The sequence below is a fragment of the Numenius arquata genome, chromosome 2 (assembly GCF_964106895.1).
Source record: "Numenius arquata chromosome 2, bNumArq3.hap1.1, whole genome shotgun sequence".
NCBI classification, from domain to species: domain Eukaryota; kingdom Metazoa; phylum Chordata; class Aves; order Charadriiformes; family Scolopacidae; genus Numenius; species Numenius arquata.
In genome coordinates this window covers 21,405,959-21,431,480 of record NC_133577.1, presented here as the reverse complement: position 1 = coordinate 21,431,480, position 25,522 = coordinate 21,405,959, and the positions used below count along the sequence as shown (strand labels likewise).

Here is a 25,522-nt window from a genome sequence, read left to right as displayed (position 1 = left end):
ACTGTGGGCCTGTCACTCAGAATGTTCACGAAGCTTATTTCAGATTTCTATGAAATCACCAGAACAGCTGGAACAATAAATTATGAGTTTTGCTAGCATTCACCGATGAGAGTAAAACGAGTAAAGTACATTGGCCAGTGAGAAACAGAGTTTCTAAGACAGAGATCCCGTACAGATCCTGGGACACAGTTCCCCAGATTAAACGTTCAATGTTAGTTTCAGCATGGTAATCAAGTGTTGTTACACGAATGCCCTTCTGCCAGCACAGATCACCTAGAAATAAAGCTTTTTCTCTCACATTTAAAATAAAACCAGGAAGAAACAGATGAAGCATGGAAGGCATCCTCGTCTCAAAGTACAGATGACTGTGGTTCCTGCTGCATCATACGTGTGAGAAGAGAGAAATGCAGCAACAGCAAAGATGGACAGAGCTTGGAGCCCAAGTGTAACACTTGGCTTGAGGGAAGACAGAAGCCTGAGCATAAGAGTGTTCAAGAAGCACTCCCTAAAGTGAATGGCATCCCTAATGCAAGGCTCCATTCCGTAGGGTGGAAGGAAGAGCGAGGGCAAGTTCTCATTAGCGTCTGCATATGAACATTAGAAAATCACTGCTTTTCTCTGCCTAAACTAATTCTTGAGAAGGCTTCGCTTCCTTTATCCTTTTTTCCACACAGCTTCTCAAAAAAGAGATAGATATAAAAGCAGAATGACAGTTCAAAGATTCAGTACTTCCCATAGGCAGGGTGGGGGAAAAAATGTTAATGGGGTGAAATAAGATGACACCTGGCTATATATTTACTTACACAAACACACTCTACTCCTGTGATTGACAGTGATGTTGCCACATTGAGACTCTCACACTTCTACCACTTCATGGGAGGTCACTGTTGTGACTACGATACTGAGTCTTGCAGCATGGGAGAAGATGGAACGTACAACAGTGGTTGAAACTTAGATTTTACCTTTGTTCGAAAATGCAACTGTTACCTTTCACAGGTTACTTATTTTGTCATTGTTGCTTTACTTTGGCCTGCTTTAAAAACAACTAGAACAACTGTTTTGCCTCTCTATTGTAAATTGGTATTAAAGCTAAGCTAATACAACAGCATTATTTCACTATTGCTGCCACTATCTTTGAGAAGCAGCATTTGCAAAAATTACAACTGTAATGAACTTTACCTTAAATGTAAAAATTAGATTTGGGAACTAAAAGCAGCACATAAAAATATGCATCTTTTGGATCCTAGTTAGATCTTGTGATAACTCAGTTGTACAATTGAGATTCAGGAAAAAGAGGAAATGAGGGAAAACTTGAGGTGCACAAAACCCAATTGTTCCATTAGAAAATATAAAATTAATATTAAAGCAAAACAATAAGCCTATATACATTCAATACCGTAATATGCTCATTCATGAGCAGTCAGTAAGTTTTGGTACAATCCCTTAGTGTGCGTGGGAAGCCTGTTTGGTAAAACTCTCATACCTGATTAAGTTAATGTGATTATTGAAACCTCTGCTGAGGCTTCGGGCAGGCATTTGGTCCAACCAAAGTACAGGCTGGTCAGGGTCAGCTATCCTACAAAGACAAGGGACATTAATATCGCCACATATTTCATTCCATGTAATATTTTTACTTGAGCTTTGTTCATACATAGAATAATTTTAGGCAAAAGCTAGAATTCAGAGATCACAAAAAAGAACTTTTTATTAAAACGCATGTACGATTTTCATTAGAAAAAAACCCAACTCATAAGCATTTTATGTTGCTGGAGTTTGAAATCTTTAGTTTTTGTTAGCCTAAGCTGTAATGTATCCTACAGTCTTTCACAGCTTTGCCTTAACCAGAAAATGCTATTCCCAACTCTTTCCCTCTTTTAAAAAAAGAAGAGAAATGGAGTATTTTCAGAAATGCACTCCTTGTACCTAAACAATCCTTCTCTTTTATCAGAACATTTTCTAGTTACGGAGTGGTAGCGTATATTCATTTTCTCCTCTGTGACTTCAGCCCTTTAGTTAACTGACAAATGCATCATTATTACAACCAACATAAGGCTTGTTCTCTCTCTTCTTTACCATTACCTTCGCCACTTCACAGCAATATCAAACATATCTCTCCACTGCATCAGCCTGGTTTTCCCATTCATCCGAACTTTTGAGTTCGCCCAAGTCCGCTGCACAGCTTGCATTACTTCCAGAGTGGCCAATCCCATTGCTGGGGGTGAAGGAGGAGGAGAGAGGGACAAACAACAACAGGAACAAAAAAAACCCTAAAACAATTAGACCCAAACACTCGGTTTTGTACAGATAGGAAAATCGAAGCAGAAAAGTGATGTATTTACAGGAAAAGAATTGCCAACATCAATAAAATCTGGGACATCACGATTCCCAGTCCCCAGTTAGGTCAAGAAAGTGTTGACATAATGATTACCTTAATTTTAAACTTTTGACCTGATTTGAAAGGAACAGAGCATAAAACTTATTTGCAGATAGCAAAGGAATAGCATTAAATTATCACCACGTTGTTGGGTTGTTTTTTTTCCCCACTCAAAATTTACAGAGCATTTTCAGTATACCTCTATGTATTCTTTTATTTGGAAGAAATCCTGGAGTCTCATACTGCATCATGGAACCCAGATGATCAGCTACACATATGAGCTCTTGCACGTCAGGCTTATAGCTTTCAAAATTCTGAAATAACACATCTCTTACAGAGGAGAAAAACATGCATCAGACACAGCTTGGTAGCAAAAGTTCTGAAAGTTGTAACATATTTGGTTGAGAAATATGGGTAAAACATATATTTGTGTGAGAAATACTTAAAAGCAGTATAAACGACACTCATTCCTCCTTCCACCCCACTGAATGTACACAGTAGATGGCAGTTACACTCAGTATCTCAAATGAAATCCTGATCTGACTGAATTCAATGGTAGGTCTTACTGCTCTCACAACCAGTATTTCACCTTCAGACCCACTCGTAATAAGTGATACTAAATAAAATTCACAGATAATACATTATCCTTCAATGTTACATTCACTCTGAAGAACTTTAACAAGTAAGAAAAGAAAATGTATAAAAACCGGAAGCCTTACCCCATAACTTCTCCCTTAACTCTGCAAAAGCTTCTTACGCTAAAAACGTGGATTCTATTCAATATACACAATAGCTACAAATTTTTAACTCAGCTTTTTTTACATAAAGTGATTACATGAACATATATCTAGAAACTAGTTTACAGCAGGAGAAATTGTTATCTTTCCTTTAGATATATATTTTTGAAGCTTAATCCCCCACTTCGTTGACTGAAATCACCCTCATCCTAAAATACTGGTTATCTAAGTTTCTCCAGTGAATATTTTTTCCCAGTGAAATGCAGCTGCCATTAAAAATCTATTAAGTAACTAGGAAATTATACCTGTAACAAAATAAAAACTTAACACACAACAAGAAACTGTAATAAGGATGATACATAACACTACCCTGAGCATCTCAAACTTATAAACTCCTTAACATTAATGGCAAGAAATAAATAAATAGTTAATCAGTAAGGCCATAGAATATGAAACAGCATTATATGAATATTATTGAGTATGTGAGGAAAAGCATCCTAAGTTTCATTCTTCCTCATCTATGAACTAAACCAACTCTAATCCCTATGACTTTGAAAAGGATTTGCATGCTCAGTGGAATTGCACTTTATTATAGCATTAACACTTATGCTGTTATAATGCCTTGAAATAGCACTTTACAAAAAAGACCTGAAAAAAAAACATCTGAAGTAGGCTTTAAAAAAAAAAAGAAAAAAAAAAAAACAAGAGAGACATACTCACTTTATATGTGGCTGTAACCCTGGCTGTTCTTCATAATTTTCTATAAGAAAAGGAAGATTTTTGGCCCAGTGGTCCTTGAAATTTCCAGGGAGATCTATATCAACATTATACTCTGTAAGTGGGGTATCCAAATGTGCATGCAAATATCTAGAATACTCTGGAGGAAAGAAAGAAAATTAAATATCATTTGCATAATCAGTCTACTTATATAATTACATAAAAAGAAAAACCAGATTATGTGTTTGTCAGTTAACCAACATGACTTTGGAAAGTTATTAGTCATAGATAATTTCATTTTGCCATTAGCTAATTTCCAAGACAGAAATAAACCTATTTCAACTGAGTATCTTTACCATTATACAGAAAGGTATATTTCATTTGTGGTCCTAGTTTTTAACTGCATGAACAAATAAGAATCAGTGTGTGGGTTTTTTTGAATTGACATACTCAACAGTGCTCATGAGAACATACAACGGTTTCTTTAAAATAGCCATAACTACAAGCATGCATGCACTTTTAGGGTTCTCAAAGGATTCAAGCAAATTAAAAACAGAAAACAATTCCAACTTACCTCGGAGGTATTTCACTTTCAGGTATTCTGGGGTGGCCTTCTGACCTGGTAGTGGATCATTTAACATAACTTTAGTCTGAGCTTTTATGCCTTCATAAAACTGTCCCATTGCAACATGACTGAGCCCTTTCATGTACTGGCATACTTCATTGTATGGTTCTAGCTGTAGACATCTCTAGGAGATTAAAGGAACAAAATACCCGTAAATCAAGAGAGAGAATGAGTATATTCAAATAAACTAACATGTTTGGTCAGAAGACCTGCATGAAAAGATTTATATTAAGATCCGCTTACATCACAATTTTCTTTCAAATGATGCTGAGCAGGTAGATTGCTAGCAAACGTAAGAAAAAATATTTTCAGCTTAATTAAGGGGAAAAAAAAAAGGAACTGCCAGTGCAAATATGTTTTTGATCACTCTTTAATTGTTATGCAAATAAATCATGTTTGATACTAGTGTTAATTGTAGTAGCACTACAGAAGTTTCAATATTAGTTGAATGAAATTAGACAAAACATACTCCTGACAATATTAGTGACAAGTCATTTCTGGCTAGTTCAAAACATATATTGTGCCATTTCTTCCATCCGTATCTTCCCTACTTCATGTATTAGTACACTTTATTATGTTAGTCAACTATTTACTATATATTAAACACATAGCAAATTCATATTTATCATTCAAAAATTAATGCTCTGATTCTTCTAGCAATTACATGTCTTTAGAAGAGCATCTCCACCTTAGAAGTTGAAATATTTTTTTCAATTACACCGGAATATACAAATTGCGTTATAAAAGGTGAATACATAATAATGCACATGAAGTGTTCTCAGTGGAATAAGCACACACTCATTCAGAAAGGGATGCAATCATTTCTACATCTTATTTCATTCCTTGTTTTAAGGATATGAATGTATGATTAACATACGCCTTTACTGTTCTGTCTACAAAATGAGGCCATTACTTAGTGCCAATGGAGAGAAGCAAGATTTTGTTTACCTATGGAAACATGCACATATTTACAATGAATCACAACCTATTCCGAGTTTTTCAAAACAAAGAAAACATCTCCAAAAAATTAGATAAATATTTGAACTTTGTATGCTTAAACAGATATGACAAAAGCATTAGGTTTCAAACCAAACTAAAATATTAGCAAGAACATAATCACCAGTTAAAAAAAACAACACACAAAAACACACCACCACACACACACAAACCCACAAGCAAAAAAACAAAACCACAAAAAAAACCCCAAACAAAAAAAAAAGCCCACCCAAAATAATTTCAACCAGAGCTTGGTTTTAGAAGCTTAGTTAGAGGAAGCATCTTAGTTTTATTTCCATTTTAATGGAAAATTTCCTTTTTAAGGAACTCCAAGTTTTTGTACATCTTTTAAGACAGACTTAATGTGCATTTTAATTCAAATGCACACACGCGTTCAGAAAGAAAGCCTTTGACATTTTTCCATTGTATTATACTTGTTGAACACTCGTTCTTGTTAAAACATTTGAACTTTGCATTTACTTAGGGCCTGCTTACCTTAAAATTCTTCAGTGCTTCATCTAAGCTACCATGATGATAAAGCATCATTCCTTTGAGCTGTAACGTCTGAACATGATTTTGATTTAGGAGCAAAGCCTTCTGGAAGTTCTCTGTAGCAGCATCAAAGTTGCCAAGTTCTCTAGGCGATTCCATGAAATGGAAAATGGAGAATATAGAAGGCAACAAAATTACTTGTTAAAAGTTGCTTTTAAGCTTCCAAAGGGAATATCATTAAAGAGGAACACAGTATTAATGGAAAATTTCTTTCACAAAAGCAGTAATTCTGCAACTGTTCTTCAGTGGTAAGAACAGAACAGCTACACAGTTTTTCACTCCCAGAAATGTGTACTCCAAAATACAAACCCACAAGACCACAAATCTTCACAAGCCCCAGCAGACATAAACCATAGAAAACACACACCGATGGTATTTCTTCAGAAACTAAAAGAAACAAAACTTCTACAGAAAGCATTCTTGGAAAACTCTCTCTGACAGGTCTTTTTAACTTCTAAATATAAATACATTTTAAAAAACATACTAACTACTTAAATGCTGAATAAGAAGAAAGCATATGGTGTTTGAAAGCCGAAACTAACTAAAAACTTATTGACTGGAATTTCTCCATGAACAGGACAGCTTTTAATAAAAATAGCCATGGAGAAACTACCATGAAAAGAATTGAAATAGACATAATTTTTCTTCAGTTTTTTTTATCCAGTACACTGATTTTTTAAGTTTAAGATCATGAAATTCTTTCCACATCAAATTATATTAGATGAAATTAATCCAAACAAGAGTAACGCTAGAAAAAGCCAAACAAGACTTACTAGTTTTAAATACATTTGCCAAAGAGAATTTTTAGACAGAACAGTGATTAACCACAGCTCTTTGGTTTCAAATAAATGCACAAATACCAAAGTCATTAGGTTTGAAGCAGGAATTTATAGGTAAAATGCTATAACTCATGCTGTATAGGAGGACAAATCAGACTCAGAATTGTCTACTTCCACTATAAAAAGAATTCTTTAAAAGGTATTTTTAAGCGTTGTATTTGAAATACATTTGATGCAAAAGAAAGAAAGTATGAACTTAAAATAAAAGATTTTAGAAAGAAAGAAGAATTTGACAGCTGAAGTTAACAGTGCTCAGGAGAATTGAGATTATTATTTCTGTCTCGTTAAAGACCTGAGCATTCATGGCAAAGTAATTCAGATGTTTCATAGCTGGTCACTAGTTACAGTGTCCTCAGTTATTAAACAATATTCTATTCAGCTTCCGTCCTTCTTGAACTGCTGAGCATTTAGAAGAGTCAACAGTAATTGTGCTTTGTAGATTAAGTTCTTAAAAAAAAAAAAAAAAAAACAAAGCAAGAGGTAGATTTCTGTACAGTCCTTCCCCTATTATTTCCTGAGGATCAGAGAACTTTTGGAGGCAGAGGACAGTGAGAGGGAATAAAAGCAATGAACATAGCTGACTAGGAATACTCTGGTTAAGTGACTTTTGCTTTATAAAACAATAATACAGTGCAAAATGAGATATTTTAAGGCTTGCTTTTTTCTCTCCTTCAAAATAAAACTTCAGATTAAGGTTTCTTGGGCACAGGGTAGAAGAGCTGATCAACTAGAGTGGTAGTCCCACATCCAAATACAAAACAAAAAAAGTTAGAGTTTATTGGAAATGTAAGAATGCAACCACCCACCTTTCAGGAGAAATTACTGACTATTTTCTAGCACCTTGAAAATACTTACACACCACAATAACAAAGTACCACAGAAAAACTCACCAGGAAATTAGTGAGTTCAGAATTTAGATACTGTGGTAAACAAGGCACAAGTCCACAAAGCAAAAAATACCAACAAAAAATAATATTTAATTGACACTGCTTTCAGTGATTATTGAATGTTCTGTGTGCTGAAGGAAGCACAAAGCCTGAAGAAAAAAAGCACATGATCATGCAATGCTTGCACACCAACCCTACCAACCCTGGCTTATTTACATTGCAGCAGCATTTATGCTGTAGAGCAGTGCTTTCCAAAAATAAAAATGTAAGATGAAATAAAAAGTTGACAAGAACCAGCAGGTTGGGAAAAGAACTGCAATGGGCAGAGGTATTCAGTTGCTGACTATTTTATGTTCTTGTCTTGTTATATACAAACTATACGTACTTTTCTCCTTAGTAATTATTTGAAGACCACCTTTAAAGTAATACATTTTATTCAACTATAAATTAAATTATTTTATCTTTAATGTAAATTAAAAAAAGAAAAACATGACTAGTTACCTTACTAAATAGAGATTGGGTTGGTTTTTTTTCAGTTACTTCATAGGTAAGAAACTACATGTCTATAGTAAAAATACCCTAATTAGCTAAATTCTCAGAACTGTAAATCTCTTTGGCGATAGATTAATTGATATAGGATCTAGCAGTTCTATAAAGTGATATGCACTATGCAATGACATTTTCATAAATTTAAGCATAAATTTAACAATAATCTCAGATGGCAACTAATGAGCATATTAATCAACTGCTTGTATCAAACATTTCCATCATTTAAAAATCATTTAGCATACCTAAAACACATCTTACTGAAAAACACCATTAACCTTTGAGTCTGGAAGACTCGAAGAGCCACTGGAGATTGAATTAAAAATAAAAAGCAAATCTGGAAATTATTTTTATTGAACATATCCTGACATAGCCATACTGACTATAGGAGCTACCAAATACACATACAATTCTGCACAGTTTTGTAACAATCCTGTAAAACTTAAAAAGTGCATTTTAAAGAACGCAATCAGACAGAAAAAAGGCTTTAAAACTGTTTCTGAGTGCAATTACCTGTATGCTTGTCCCAGACTTTTATATGCATCTATGAAGTCTGCTTTCTGTTTCAGAGCTTCTTTGAATGATTCAATGGCTTCCTACAGAAAGACACCAACAGCAAAAATTGTCAAATTGTCATTTAATGCATTCATTTGATTTTAGCATCCTCAGTAGTTACTAGCCATGGATTTACAATTATTCATCAAAATCTTTGGAAGAAACAAACAAGGCATTGATTTATTACAAAATCTATACAGTAATCATATAACAAATGAAATATTGTAACAATCTTTATGATAATGGCAGATTTAGGTGGAAATCCTTTGTCAAAGATGCTATGGGAGTGATTCTTTTAGCATTTTAACCGAATTCAGAGATGAAATCCCTTCAGAGTTTGCTTTCAAAGCTCAGTCTGGTCCCTACAGCAAAGCAGTCTCTCCTTCATTCATAGTACACCTCTTAATTTTGCTGTCCAAAAGACTCCTTCAAATCTGTACTCTGCCTTTCATTGTTTTATTGTGTTCTGTGTTAGTTGCGCAGTCAGCAAGCACTCTTTTGAGAGATTACAGAGTAAGTGATCATCTTCACACAATAGCATGTACTGCTGCTGTGAGGAATACAATGTAATAAAAAATAAAACAGCTAAAAATAACTATAAACATATGTTAAAACAAATCTTCAAAGGATCTGATTAAAAGCTCAGGTTTTTAAATTGGACTGGCTACACAAATTGGCAAATGCAGTACTGAGACTTAGAATTAAGGATGGAATAATCAACTACTTCACATTATGAAGGAATGTCTGAAAAGTATCTTGAAGTCTATAGTGCAAGAAATTAAATGCTGTAAGGAAAGAATCATTAGTATCTTCAGTCAATTTAAAGATTCTTATTCAGAAAAACCATCAAATACATTCTGAGCACTAAAACATGCACAAAAATATCTATGGAACAAAAATACAAGATAATCATCTACCATTACTTATAGGCTCATGTCCTCTAGACAGGTTTTAACTCCAAGAAGATTATTCCCAGAAGCAATGATCTAAAAGCAACAATCTCTTTTCACTCAGAAATGAACACTCTCCCACCCTCACCCTAAATCTCAGTTTTCAGCAAGCCCAGTAAAACCTAACAGATGACATGTAAAGCCTTCCTTTGAGGGGCAGCCTGAACCTGACTGGAAGCTACAGTATTCCTGGGGATGAAAAGGCACTCAGACAATCACTCAGCAGTTGAACATTAGAGAGGGAAGAGACTTCCTTTGACAAAAGAAATTGTGCGGAAGGAGGTAGTGGTGTAGAAATGCACATCTGCATATCAGAAAGAACAAAACAATCGCTTCTATTTTGCAAATTGAGACATTATTTATCCATTTATGAGAAGCTGAAAAGTCCTTGACTTAGTGTAAATGCTGTTTATAACTAAAATATCAGTGTTATTAATATTATTCTCATTCTAAATCCCAAAGGGAGCACTATACCAGCTACTAGGATGAAAATTAACTCCATTCCAGTCAAAACCAGGACACCTTGTCAGTTATTCCCACCATCACTTTCTGGGCTCTCTGCTGCCTACACCAAAAATCAGAAATGCAAACAGACTTGCAAGTAACTCATTTGACTGCAATACGATACAGACAGTAAGTTCAACAACAGCCTGAAGTTCTCACAGCACACACTGAGAGTCTGGAAAAAAATACCAGCTTGGGTACTAAGAAAACGGAGAAGAAGCCTGTTTGCTGAAAAAAAAAAATTAAACAACAACAAACCAACCACCAACAAAAAAACCCAAACACCCACAAACATGCAGTAATTGCCTATGAAAGATACCGGGCTGAAATTCAGGAGTTCTGGGCTGTCTCCAGGTTCTGTCAGGATTTCTTCCCAAAACCCCTTATGAATCCCAAGCTGTTAGCAGAGGTTAAAAAAAAAAATTCTAATCTGTTACAATTTAGGAATCACATAGTTGCATCTTCACTTTTCAAACTGAGCATTTCAGACAGCTTGTCTAACTACTCTCCCCTCAGAAAAACTGCAGCACTACCCCTAAATACTTTACAAGCAAGAAACAGGTGCAATATTACTACACCTAAAACAGAGAAGTTTTGAGTCAGAAAACGGTGAAACACTAAAGAATGGGAAGAACTTTAGAATCTGAGGGAGCAACTATGTTCCCTCAATTTAGATATGGGCGTTTCAGAATCAACATATAGCTATAATACACACACACAGATGCAGGGCTCTCTATCAGCAGTTTCCTTGATCATATATGTATATCAACAGCTATGATAGTTCTACTATTTCATAGAAGTAACAAATTATGGAAACACTGTAGAACAATACCCTCTATTTGAAGTTATAAATAGCAAAGTATATATAGCTCATTCAAGGAAGAATTTAAAATTTTCTTCTTCTTCACCCCTTCCCCCTTCACAAAGCCTAGGGAGTCACCATTCCATGGGAAGACATTTTGAATATAACAATACAGATATTAGCAAAAGTGCCAAATACAAACATCTTTCAAAGCACTCCATAAACACATCAGTTATCATTGATTTACCAAGATGCAGCAAGATCAGTAGTATTTACATGTCATACCATTAAGTATGACAGCCAGTAATGGCACCTTTTAATTTCACTTGCACTCTTTTGCCTTAAAAAAATCTTCCTTATGTGAAAGAAAGTATGTATATCAACACCTACGATATTTCTGCTATTTTATAGAACTATATTTTATAGTTATTTTATAACTTCAAATAGAGGCTATTGCTGTACATGAACTATTATTATAACATAACTTTACCTTCAAAAGTCCTCTGTGAAAAAAGGTTAAGCCTTTATAAAGCATAGCTATAGGCTGATTTTTGTTCAGTTCCAATGAGCGCTGAAAATCTTCATGGGCTGTTGCATAATCCTGCGATAAAGTAGATTTTAGATGACAGGGGAAACACCGTACAAATAAAGAGGAATGCATGCTTTATCTTCATAAAAGTAAATTACAGGATATTGTTTAATATATGAAGTCAGTCTCAGGGCTAAGTGGCAACAATTGTCAACTGCCAGTCAGAACACCAAAGAATAAGGAATGCACAATATGCTTCCAACTTTTACAGCAAGTGCTATATAAAACATAGTAAATTAAGTGGGGAAAATAGCTGGAAACAAGCAGAGTAAAATCAGAAGAATAAAGAGGGAAATTGGCTATTTAGTATTCACACAATCTTTGAAGATGAAGTTACTTGTTTTACAATAAAGAGTAAGAACAACACACAGATTACACAGTGAAACAGGATGTTAGAATTTTTGTAGGGTTTTTTGTTTGTTGTTGTGTGGCATGTGTGGGTTTTTTAAGTATATAGGGCAGTTACTGCCTTAGCCATAACTGTTCTCCTTTTTAGACTGGCATTTAATCACACTACTTAAATGCAGCTGTAGGTTATAAATCAAGTCAAATTCTTTATCCCTATCCGACTCCTCAAACACACAAAACAATCTGAGATATGCTTGCAAGTTACTTCCCCTGATTCTCTGCATTAAGTAGATATGCAGATGAAATACTTGAAGAATACCCCTGAACTGTCAGAAAGCCAACGACAGCAAAATCAAGACTTTCGTTGTTTTGGTTTATAACTTAAATAGTAAAGAAGCTCTTGAACAGAAGTAATAACTGGCACAAGCAACGACAAAAAATCGACAGCATTCACACAAACAAAACCAAACCAAATCCCTAAAATCCACTAACCTCAGATATGAAGTAAAGGGTACCTCTGTGCCTGTAGAGCCGTGCTGATGGTTGTAGCTGAATAGCTTTGGTGAGATCAGACAATGCTTCACTGATTCGTCCTAGTGGGGACAATATCTAAGAGTATAAAACAAAAACATAGTTTAGAATAAGCAGGCAGAATAGATTCATTTTAGAAATATGAAGATTAGACTTTTTCATGTTCAACTGTAACAGAGCGACTGTATTGGCTAGAACAGGCTGGAACGTTCTACTGTAAGTTTCGGTAATTATTGCTTTTAAGCCACTATCAGAGGCAAAAAGCTGAAAGCATTTTCCTCCAAAAAATATCAGTATACATGAACACCAATAACATTTGCAGAACCTAGTATTCCAAATAAAAACAAGTCAGCCAAAGCAAAATACTCTATTTCAAGTTATTTCAACATATTAAATTGAAAATGTAATTAAAGTATTCTCATAAACCTTTTTATTTTGACAAAATATTCTCCCCAACTATTTCCCAATTATTTGAATGCCTTTCACATTTTTAAATCAAGATTATTAATAAATGTATTAATAAATCATTAAAACATGAAAATTGTTAATTACAATTTCATATTATGGCAGTTATTCAGTATGCTGACTAATAAATATTTGTTTTTTCATTTGCCTACAAAGCTGCTTCTTGAAATATATTTTCTGTAATTTAATTGGCAAAACAAAATATTCTTTTCAAAACGAAAAGTATTGTGTATCTGAATGATATTTCATTTACATGCATGAATGTTAAACTAAAACATTTGATTAAAAACTCATTCTTTACAAGTTTGGCATTTTACCATTGCTAAGGTGACACTAAGTGCAACCAATAAGGTCCAAGTGATATTTTGATTCACTATATTAAAAAACCCAACCAAAACACACATGATCTTGCTATGTAGCATGTCAGAAACTAAACACTTAGATACAATATATGCTATTCTGTTGGCTATAGTAACTCTGTATGGTATGTGTTTCATTTTAAAAATAATCACTCCACAAAGTACACTGTTTGAGAGCAAATATATATATTTTAAAAGAAAGGAAGAACGTTCACAGAAAAACACAGATAAGACCTTTAGTTATTAAATCATGAAAAAATACTTGAAAACACTGTATAATTGCAACTTCTCCAAAAATCTAAAGAGAGACAAAAATTGCTCACTTCTGCTCGCTGTTCAAATACTTCAGGATGATCCGGTTCTAGACTAATCACCCTACTGAGCTCAAACAGAGCAAGTTCAGCATTTTTCATATCCTAAAAAGGAGGAAAATAAACAAGGTAAACAACCGTGCATACTTACAGTAATATACCCCAAAGACCAAAAGACAACTAGATTTGCTAAGTTTCTGAAAGTGTACCAGTTTACATTAAAAGCCCTTCACACCTTTGCTAATAATATTAAGTTGCAGTATTCTACAATAGCTGAAAAAAAAAAACAAACCAAAAAACAACTCACCCACCTGCTATAAACAAGAAAAATAAACTTTGCTTGTACATATCACCTTTGTGCTGTACTTCTAATAATTTATTAATATAGTTCTGTGAATAAACATTAAGTTTATGGCTCCGTAGGTACCATTCTTGGCAGCAAAGCTGGCTCAAGCTCTCACAAGAACTCCAACACAGACACATACACTCACCCATCAGTGTTTTCATCACTATTGTCTGCAACTAAGTCCAAGTAGTACTGGTGAAAGGGTTGATACCATCACCATCTTGCCTATCTAAATTTTTGTATTGTCCGCAATAAGTTGTAGGATGGAAGCAGTTACTTAATTGAATAAAAATCCAAATTGGTTATATAGTGAGTTGTCCATTAGATTTCATTGACCTTTTTCTTCTTTTTCAAGGCATAAAAATTTTGCACGTGCTTAACATCATCTTTGCATCTTGAAGGCATCACTCACAGAAACTTTTATAAAGTGAAGCTCTCTCAACATCTAGCTGAATTAAGAAAACAAACTCATGTTGGTGTTAAAAACACGCAAATCCAAGGGACTTCAAGCTCCTGTCAGCACCATTAAACGATTAAATATTTTGCACAGAGAAAATTTTTGAGAAGTTATTTAACTAGTCTTTCTTCTAGAATTCCAGCAACCAGTCAATCACAACTCAACAGGCCACAAACGCAAACTATAAGGACCATAGTCTACTTTTGAATTTATTTTTGCTCAGGGAATTGCTTGAGCAGTCAAATGTAACAAATGTAAGTAAATAAATGAGCTAAAGTAATTGAACTTTAAATTGTTTTGTACAAATTTAAGGAGGTATACATATGATGTCATGTCGCTTTATGTCCACAGTCGCACAAAGCAAATGTACCCATGGCTTGAGCAGTATGATCCACTAGATCCCCTTATGTTATGGAGCACCTACCAGGGGATGGACACACCATCACAGTAGAACAGCACAAAGGCTTTGGGATGTACCCATCAAGTTCTAATCAGTCTAGCTCCTCCTGTTATGGGCTTTATTATAGTTTAGATTAAAATAATTCAGTCAGGTAATAATTTAAATAATTATCTACTCACATGTAGTCCTTTTTTTCCGTATGCTATCCCACGTCCATAAATTGCACTAACCAGCTCTGGTTCTTCCTGTTAAGATTAAAAATGAATACAATCATCAGTTGTTTGGCTCTTTTTAAAAGGTATCTTGCTTCAGTATATATTCTTGCTTAAGTAGTAAGCAATGAACAATCACAGTTATCGGGCAAACGAATTGATTGTATTACAGTCCATACTTTCATATGCGCACAACTTGCAATTCAATTTACTGGAATTGTTCTAGAGTATTTGTCTGGAAAATGAGCTAAAGAGAGTGCAGTTACAGTGTCAGTGACCACCTATCAGAAGCTTTGTACACATTGGTATAGCCTGTTGTCCAAACTTCATTATTTGTAACCGTATGGGTAATTATATGACTTCTTTTGTCTATTGTCACTGAAGTGATAATAAAAAAACCCACACAATTCAGCCAGTCAAAACTTGATTTGTTCCTAATTTAAATTTAAGACATAAAATTACGAAGCATTGACATCCTGATGAAATTTGTATTCAGGCAGCAACTAAAACGAGAGCTATTCTACCTAAACAGTTCTGCAAAATGCAAACGAACCTTCCTTGGGCTAGACTTAACTCCCTGTGTAAGAAGCAGCTCACATAGCCAATCTACTCCTTGTTCAATGTTATTTACTCCAGCCATGGTTTCCCACCCAAATTTGAAGAACTACAGCAGCAAAACCAGTTTTCTTGGCACAACAATGCCTATGCAGTCAGTTTCCCTGCAAACCAGTCAGGAATCACCTATCTTCACAGCTGCAACAAAAACCAGCTGTGCTACTAAAGTTTGTAGCATAGACCTGGTCTCATTTAACTGGGACAACTGCCAAGAAATAAATTCTTTCATTAACAGAACAGCAGGTATGTGGCACACCAATGCTGGCAGCTGGCCAGACTTGAGCTGATTCCAAGTGCACACTTACCAACATCAACTTCAGGTAACTTCCCTGCTTTTAATACAGTGGCTAAACAAGGCTAATTTGTTCTGTTAAATGTTCAAAACACATATCTGGTGAGTATTAAAATTCCCTTATGGAAGATAGAGTGAACAATCATAACCACTTTACAGCCTTTCAGGCATACAACAAGCACAATATTCATTTCAACTGAGATGCGTGCATTGTAAAGGTACTCTATTATGTACACACTTCTCATACAGATTCGCTGTATCTTGCCCGTCTTCACTTTTTCTTATTGGGAAAAAAAAAAAAAAAAAATCATTCCTCACATTGAAAACAAATCAGACAGATATCAGCAAACATCTAAAAGAACCCAAACAAACAAACAAACAAACAAAAAAACCAACAAAAACCACTCTGGTCCTCTGATAAAGTCCCTGGAAATAATTCCATTAAATTGCCACATTTTCACTCAGTTTAAGCATGAGCCATATGACATTTGAGTTAAAAAAGATACACACTAATATTTGCAGCATTACTTTTGGCTTGCATTTGTGTACTACAATCAATCTAGATCAAAAAGCAGGTCCATGCTTCTGGTAGTCCCACATTCTTAGCCATAAAAATACAGTATTTTGAAATGAGCTTTAGTTGAAGCTTTTAAACTGTTGGGGTTAGTTTTGTTTTAAAAGTGGCTACCTTCTACTTCATAGAAGATTCTGAATTCTTTACCTTGGTCAGAAAAAAAAAATAAATCTTGAAGTATTAGTTACATTTTATTTATATATTAAGCTCATCAAATGCTTACCACTGAAGGAGGAGGATAAACCCTGCATACAAAATTATTTATCAACATGAAAGCAATGTGGTACTTATCACTAGAAATAAGTGATGTCTCGGGGTTTTTTTCTGATGTTACTGGCAACATATTAACTGTTGCTCAAATAAAATTCCACATTAAAATATCTCAGCCTACACATTAAGAGGGCAATTAAAGGAATTTCAATTTTGCACAGGTCAGGTTTCTGAAGATGCTTTTTTTCTTTGCCAAAGTGCTGTAAGAAGTTTATTCCTACAGACGAGAAAAATACTCAACAAATAACCAAGATACCGAATCACCTGATTTTAAGAGTATGCTTATGTTTGGATGGAAAAAATGAACAAATAATAGTATAATTACTCACATTTTAAAATCCTTAATTGAATCTTTGTTTTAAGTAAACCCATATGTTGTAATGGATAATTTCATAGAGTGATTTTTAGGGGTGCAAACAGAAAACTTACCTGCAGCATTGTTGAAAAATGTCGTATGGCTTCATCATACAAGCCGTTGCCAATCAACACGTAAGCAATTGCTAACAAAAAAAGCAGCAAGAAACATTTCATTTTTTTAATATATTTTACAAGTTGGTTGTATTTAATGTAAGTTCCTACATTGCACTGAAGATTTAAGTAGTCAAATGATTTCTGAACTGCCACTGAAATTACTTCCTTCAACCACTACCTATCATTCGTTAATTATTCAATTCATACTGTGCTCATCAGAATTGGGTTTGGGTCTTGTGGTTTGTCTCCTTTTTGCAAGTTGTTCAGGCAAGGGTCCATGTTTGCTTCTAAAGTACTTAGGACCAGGAAAGGTACCATAATCCCATTTAGCAGCCCTAGGTGCTTTCTCAATTATAAGTGAGCCTGGCTAACACTGGCTAACTTTTTCTGATACTTCCACTACAGAACATCTGATTGTACTTGTTTATATACATTTCACTAAACTTTACTAACTCACAGTAAGTTTTTCCTTCATTTGTCTTATCTAGACAAACTACAACTAAAATGATTGCTTTGCTTATAAAAATGAGAATGAAAAACTACAGAATCTTTACCCATGTTAAAATGACGAAAAGTTTTGAAGTTCTTGCATATCCCCCCACTTTGGAGTAGAAGCCAAGTGTTTGAAAAAGAAACAGAGGGCTGTTTTAGAAACATGTTCCTGTAATCTCCACAAGACATAAAAATACGGTCAAGTCATAAGACTGGAAAGCTGTGGTTATGCTTGCATGACTGAAGTTCAGTTCTGACAGCTAAATATCTCAAGACTGCTTCATTTCACGTGTTTTAATCTCTCACAGTTCTTAACTCTGGACTAAGCTCTGTCTACACTGCCCACAAAAACCAAGTATCTTGCAGACGAGAGCTATGAAAGTTAAAGTACAACTTTTCCCCAGACAGTTTTCACGAACAGCTGACAGTGAAACGAACTAAGAGTGGGGGTTCACCTTTCCCCATAATTCCAATGAGTTTTAGCAGTCATCCAAACAGAATGGAAGAGGCGCCTATTGACTTAATTATTTACTCAAACATGAGAAGAGACAAATAAGCCAGTTAGAACAAAGGTATTTTTAATAGGACACAGACTTTCACGCAGGCAGAGCCACATTGTTTTGGCAGTGTTGCTAAGCACTGTTCATTAAAGGCAGAAAAAAGTTAAATGAAAAAGAAATGAGAAATATATTTAATCCAGAGCTCGCCTCATTCTTGGAACATTTGTATTATGCAGAAGGAAGTACTTGTGTACAATATAAGTTGTTTCCTCAATACATAAAAAGCTTCAGTTGGTACAGATACATAGCATTGCCAAAAAAGGAAAGCAAATTGGCCGAGTGAAGAACAGGTTAAAGAGCTCTTGAATTTTCCTCATTTCATTCTCCTCCAAGACTACACAGTTCATCTTTATGGTTCCAATCCCAGAACACAGAACAGTTGGCACATAAAATAAACTCAACTCAACCGCGCCTGCATTAAATAAAAAGGGAAGGAAGCAAGATAAGGAAGACTCATTGTCCTGCTGATAATAAGTTTATTTTGTTTATCTAAGACTCTTGGCAAAATACAGGAAGTTGTAGATTACGTCTGTAAAACCATGACAAGTGATGGGCAGCTAGTAACTGATACAGCATCAGCTTCTTTTTAAATTTTCTCTCTCCAAATATTCCTTTCATCTTTAATTAAATACTACAAAAATACAAGTAAGTACTTTATTACGAAAAATCTAAGGATTAACAATGGTCCATTATGCCAAGTATTTGGTACCAACACTGCTTCAGAATGCCCTAAACATTTCACACTGCTTTTTCTCAGGACAGCTAAAAGTAGCATGCCCAAACAAGGACCCAGGCTCCTCACACCATGACATACTTGAAATAAAGTGGGTAGGTAGGTGTCAGCCTACAGGCCAAACATAAGGATAGGAACCTTCTGGCATAGTCTTCCAAGTCTACAGAGCAGAAACTAAAAGCTTTAAATATTTTCTGCTGGATAGAAGTTCAGTATTCCCTGAAGGATTCTGTGAACAAAACTAAGTATGCTAGCAATATGAAAAAAAAATTATCCCAAAATTTTCCTGTATAAGTCTAAGAAGGTAGAAATCATGTCAACAAAAAAATTACTCAACTGTTTTAACTTCATTAGACAACTTATGAGGAAAGTCTCACTTTGCCCTTATATAGGAGACTGTCTGCTGCCTTTCTTGACATACATCCTCAACAATCTCTTTGCCGTCTCATAATACCTCTGCTTCCTATTGAGGATACCAGTATGGACAAGCAGTGCGAGTAACTCCTTCCTTCAAGTCCTTTGAAAAAAGTATTTCCAGTTGTTTTATTTGAAATGCCTCAATTTTCTGTGCTGAGCATGCTTTGAATAAACATCAAGTAGCAGAGTGTATAAGGATATAATTCTGAAAGTCCTCCTGCTGCCTGTAAGTGTTGATGGGAAGAGTGTGTGGGGAGGGGAAGACAGATACAACATCTATGCTTGATAGAAAGCACATTCCATTCAGTCATCAATGACAGAAAAAGGGAAGCAGGAAGTACCCGAGACTGTTTAACAGGATTTAATCAAAATGCTTTTTGAACACCTGCTTAAGCAGACACGGTGAAGAATTCTAGTGAGTGAAGCAGAAAAGATTTTTAGGAATAGGGATATTTATTATGTAAGATCAGGGAAAACTCACTGTATTTTCAGGCTTGTTAGGATCACTTTAAAATTAATGTATCACTAAGGAATAATCAGTTTAGTTTCAAAGCATTCAGTGCTAATAATTAGTATGCAACTCATCTGCACAAACCTTATATAAGACATCTTACCCAATTCTTCATTTGTGTTGTCATTATCAGTAGCAAATGGAAATCGTTTTTGCTCTGCCAGTAGCTTTGCTTGACTCTGTAAAACATCATGTTTAATTGTTCAGCAAGCAACAGTAAAGAATTCAATAGAAAACCCATGTCTTAAATCCTTAAGAGAATGCCTTAAACCAAAAAGTTAAGACTAAAGCATTTACTTTAAAGTAATTGAAAACAAACTCATTCCTAGTCTTCCACAGAGAGAAAATCTGCTGTCCAGTTAAGTGCTGCTGTTACCCTCTCTAACATAAGGCTAACCAAACCTCCCAGGTGAAACGACATTGTCAGCATTTTACCAGTGGCTGATGTTTCTACATTACATCTGCTTAACATGAAGTTTTGGAAGGCTTTCTTCGTAGAAAGACTACACGCTACTTCAAAGGAAAGTTTATACTCTTTATCCCACTAATTATTCCTTTGCCTCCTGCAAAGGAAAGGGTACTACAGAAGAGTAAAACACTGAAAATAAAACGCTCAAAAGAGTATCACTCCAGCAATAAACACAAGTTTAACTCAACAGTGCCATTCGAAAGTAAAAAGTATTTTAACAGTAACTTTCTATCAGTTATAGAATTTGTTCACCCAACTGTAGCCTCATCCAAGATTTTTGTTCCCCAAATAATGCGCCTACAGAAAAAAAATACTGCCAAAGACAACCCCTCAGAAATATTCTGTTCATTTTCACAATTATTTTCCATAGACAACCGTAAGCCCACAAGAGCAGTTTATGTCAGAAAAATACAAAACGCTTATTTAACTAACAGGTCTTCCAAACTGTTTTAGGAAGCAAGGGGACAAAATAACTTCTCTGACTGCTCAGTTCTCTTCTTTTTCTTCAGCTAAACAGCACATAGGTACATCTTTAACTTCAAAGAAGACAGTTAAATACCTTAAACTTCAGAGAATATATTTAACTCCTCATTTCCTCTACTAAGAGGACTGCACTTTGTCCTCCTCCCTTCCACTTTTTTTGGCTCATTCAACCAAAAGTAGCCTCATTACTTGTGTCCGTGACACAGATATTTTAATGATCTACAAAGCATAAAAGTAACTGGCCAAATCCCATTGCAGTTTCTGCCCTGTTCATCTAATAATGGATATACCAAGAGATACTCTTCTTTCATTAGAATATTCTCCACATAGCATGTCTGTATTACATTTAGTGAAATACGGTCTGAAGCTTCTAACTCTATAATCTGTGCACAATGTTATTTCTGTAGCGATTGCAAGTCATCACTCCCACTTTTACATGCATTTTGTGGTAACCCTCCTTAGGTAGTTAATCTGGGTAAAAACTAACGCACCTTTCCCTTTTTCAGCCATAGCCCCTGCACCTCTAAAAATAAAAAAATTAATTGGTAGACTAATCCGAGTAAAGGTTAGCCTTCAGTGGAAACATCAGCTTAAATTAGTTGAAACTGCTGACAACCCTAGAGACTCATGATGGAGTACTAGGATGTCATACTTCTATGAGCAACTTGAGTTCACTCATACTTAAGCCTTTTGGGGACCTATGCCTACTGATTACTAGATTCTATTTGTAGCTATTTGCCTGAGCTTCATTCTAACCAGTTATGCAGCTAAAGTCATCAGTGACTTCAACAACCTATTAAAATTGTTTTGTATGTTATATTCTTGACAGCATACCAAAATCTTTTCTGTGTTGAGAGAAAGCACAGATTCACAAGATGAAGACCCTCCTATGTCACAATCCGATTCATGGAAGTGCAAAAATGATGAATCTGGGGGAAAAGAGAGAAAATAGCTTTAGGAACTCAAAGAGTTACATGTGTGTTCTATTATCACACCTCACATTTCCTCATGTTCATCTGAACAGCTTCCTCATTGGGCACTCCACAGGGCAGAACTTTCATGAAGTGCTTTCTGCATACACTACTACATACACACAGCCACAGAAGCAATATTTGTCATGACTGCTTTTATATAATTAGTTTTATTACTACATCCACTAATGCTTTTGGTTAAAAATACAGGGGGGGGAGGGGAGGGGAAGGGGGCAGAAGGAGGGAGGGATAAAAAGTCAGGCACCTGGAAACAAATAAGAAAAATTTGGGGTTGACGTCCCCATTTAGCATTATGATTCTGTTCTCCGGCCCAAGAAATTAAAGACCAAATTATCATTCCAATCCCAAGAGAGGACAAGAAATGGAATGGACCATACAACAGCTGCTGGAGGTTCAGGAAACAGAAGTATGAAGACTGTAAAAAGCAGGCAGAATAGTAAACCATAACTGACTGAACATATACAAAGGTCCTTACAGGTATATTACTAAGGAGTCCATTACAAAAAGTATAAGATTGATTCAAACCTATGAAAAGTCAAACACAGCACAAGTAGAAACTTGGAACTAAGTTGAACCATAAATGATAACTGGTGGGAGAAGTTTTAGAACAGAAGTAAGAGTGGTGAAAAGCAGAAGGTCCAGTAAGAACAGTGGCTCACCACCCATGGTTTCCAGAAAAAACATTGCCAGTAAGATGTTTCAACACTGCCCTTTGTTCTTCATGTTGGACAAACCCTCCCGTGCTATGGCAGCATTATTAACACAGTACTTGTTCTTTGTAGTGCTTATAATTCAATGACCATTAAGAGCCATCGCTGTGGACTCACTGAGCAACTTTTGCTTCACAAACAAAACAAAGAGGTGCAGGAGCGGTCTGCATCCAAAATAATTTTCTGCATAACAGCAAGAATTTAGTGAAGGGATTTTTTAACAAGGTGGCAGGGAATAAGAACAGCCTATCTGTTACAAGGGGGGAAAGGACCCTTCAAATGTTGCAATTCTTGGGGCAACAAACTGCTTAACTCATGGGGAAGAATGGATCTGCCTTTGTCTGCAAGGTAGATACAGTCAAACCTGTACCACACTGCTTCATTGACCACTTCATGAACAAATAGAAACACCAAACAGAGAAATTACCCTGGACCTTGTAGTAGACTGTTTGAGACAAAAAGATTCCCAGCTTCTGGGAAAGTTGTACTAAAACAAAGACTGAGAGCTTAAGGGAACTTTCAACTGGAAATTTATTTAGCAACAGGATTTAAATGGCAAGGAGTGAATTGGTAGCTATTTTGTGGTAAGTATGCTGTTCTGTAAATAAGGGCTACCTTATTATCAGTGTATGCAAAGTACCCGAGGTACCTGATGATTTAAGCAGAATTCCTTATATCAATCCTAGTTGCACTGGTCTCTTTAAAACAACACCCACCATTAAATCAAAATCTAATCTTCCAAATACACCTCTGAAGGAGTATCCCGAGTCAATCATTCATGTCCTAGCAACAGAAGAGATGTAATCAAATGCTTTGCCATTTATTAACTTATATGGTATACAGATTTTATCTTCACACTGGGTGAAAGTCTTTTTGGTTTTATGCTTAAGCTTGAATGATTTGGAGCAATGGTCACCTGAGATAACTTTCATGATCTGATTTAGTGTTCAGGTACTATGGCTCTCAGCCACTGCAGCCACCAGCCCCCCCAAAAAAAGCAGCTGATGTAAAATTCCTACTTAACACAGCTGATATAGATAAAAACTAACCAAATAACTTTAAGCTGTGGTGACAAAAGCACACACACACAGAGGGGAAAAAAAAGGCAAATGCAGGAAACTCATAAGTTATTTCTAGAAAGTTTGTACATTTGACTGGATTATACTAACTGTATATTGTCGTTGGTGAGCACAGCAATTGTTGATATGAGCACAGACTTTATGAAATAAGGGGGGAAAAATAAAACCTTACCAACAGCTAAACAGTCATGACACAGCACTGGTTACTCTCATATAAATAATTGAGTGTCAATATTGCATTGAATTGATAAAACCTTTTTCTTCATCTGTATTACATGTACACTGTGATTCAGGCTGGCATTTTTGTATAGCACACTCACACTATGCTCATGATCAAAGATTACTTAAGTCTCATGATCCTGATGCAACAGATATTTAAGCACATAAAAATAGTTTTAACTGTGCCTGTATTACAAGCCATCAATTAACTTGAAAAAGACCACAAGATTGGCTACCTGAACTTGGTGCTCGTAAAGAAGAGCATCCAATTCACCAGCAAAATATTGTAACTGTAGCTGAAAAAGAATCAAGACGTATACAACTCAATAACATAGAATTATGAAATGGTTTATAGTCTTGAATGGCCTGGTCTTGAATACTTCCAGGGATGGGGCATCCACAACTTCTCTGGGCAACCTGTTCCAGTGTCTCGCCACCCTCATAGTGGAAAATTTCTTCCAGATATCTAATCTAAATCTACCCTCTTCCAGTTTGAAGTCATTACCCTTTGTGCTATTGCTACATGCCTTTGTAAAAAGTTCCTCTTCAGCTTTCCTGTAGGCTCCCTTTAGGTACTGGAAGGCTGCAATAAGGTCTCCCCGGAGCCTTCTATTCTCCAGGCTGAACAACCCCAACTCTCAGCCTGTCTTCATAGGAGAGGTGCTCCAGCCCTCTGATCATCTTTGTGGCCCTCCTCTGGGCCTGCTCCATCAGGTCCATATCCTTCTTATGTTCGGGGCCCTAGAGCACAAAGTGTTGGCTTGTCTGTCTACTACTGAGTGCAAGGATTAAAAAGCACACAGCATCCAGCAGCTAGACGGGCAGGTTGGCAAGTGGGACAAGAAGAATCCTCCTGCTTGATAGTACAGGCCTGACAGTTCACCCACTCAAGGGGCGAGAGCTTGTCCCCGGCTCAGTGCCACCGCGGCGGTTCCTGCCCCGCACAGCACGACGGCACAAGGCTATGCCACGACGGGCGCGGCTCACACACACCACACGCCTCGGTGTGAGTCAGCTGAACAGCAGCAAGGCCTGCAGCCCAGCCGCCGGCACCCCTCACCGGGCCAGGCCGGGCCGGCGTCCCCTCTGCCACCCCCGGCGCCTCAGCGGGCGGCGAGGCCCTCCCGCCTTTCCCTCCCTCGCCGCCCTCCGCAGGGGCGAGAGGAAGCGGCGCCCACCCCCGGCCTCAGGGCTCCACGGTGCCACCGGGCGAACGGCCCCACCGCGAGGCTAGGGGCGATCACCATGGCAGCATCCCCCGACTCACCGCTATCGGCCGAGTACTGCTCGGCCCACTCCCCCGCCGAGGCGCAGCCCCCCGCCGGGCCTTGACGCTGCTTCAGCAGGGACAAGGTCGGGTACTGCTCGGTAAGGGCCAGCGCGGCCCGGGCCAGGGCCAGCACGACCAGCAGCACCCACAACCCCCTCACGGCTCCGCAGCCTCCGGCAGGTGCCATCTTTCCAGGGCGCATGTGCATCGCAGTGGCCTGGGCCGGGGACAGAGGACGCCCCACGGGACGGGCGGGGATGGGG

At 36.6% G+C, this 25,522-nt stretch overlaps 1 protein-coding gene across 1 annotated transcript in view; it reads right to left on the bottom strand.

Annotated features, from left to right (window-relative positions):
* The window catches only part of TTC13 (tetratricopeptide repeat domain 13), a 40,732-nt gene extending 15,271 nt beyond the window's left edge, over positions 1 to 25,461 (bottom strand). The window contains exons 1-15 of the mRNA XM_074167274.1: positions 25,257 to 25,461; positions 21,824 to 21,918; positions 20,141 to 20,216; positions 17,283 to 17,353; positions 15,070 to 15,135; positions 13,700 to 13,792; positions 12,514 to 12,630; positions 11,575 to 11,685; positions 8,787 to 8,869; positions 5,945 to 6,086; positions 4,403 to 4,577; positions 3,832 to 3,988; positions 2,574 to 2,704; positions 2,080 to 2,212; positions 1,484 to 1,576 (exon numbers count right to left, since the gene is read on the bottom strand). Coding sequence (XP_074023375.1) covers positions 1,484 to 1,576; positions 2,080 to 2,212; positions 2,574 to 2,704; positions 3,832 to 3,988; positions 4,403 to 4,577; positions 5,945 to 6,086; positions 8,787 to 8,869; positions 11,575 to 11,685; positions 12,514 to 12,630; positions 13,700 to 13,792; positions 15,070 to 15,135; positions 17,283 to 17,353; positions 20,141 to 20,216; positions 21,824 to 21,918; positions 25,257 to 25,461 — 1,748 coding nt within the window. The remainder of the gene's footprint in view (positions 1 to 1,483; positions 1,577 to 2,079; positions 2,213 to 2,573; positions 2,705 to 3,831; positions 3,989 to 4,402; positions 4,578 to 5,944; positions 6,087 to 8,786; positions 8,870 to 11,574; positions 11,686 to 12,513; positions 12,631 to 13,699; positions 13,793 to 15,069; positions 15,136 to 17,282; positions 17,354 to 20,140; positions 20,217 to 21,823; positions 21,919 to 25,256) is intronic.
* Between the last annotated feature and the right edge of the window lie 61 nt (positions 25,462 to 25,522).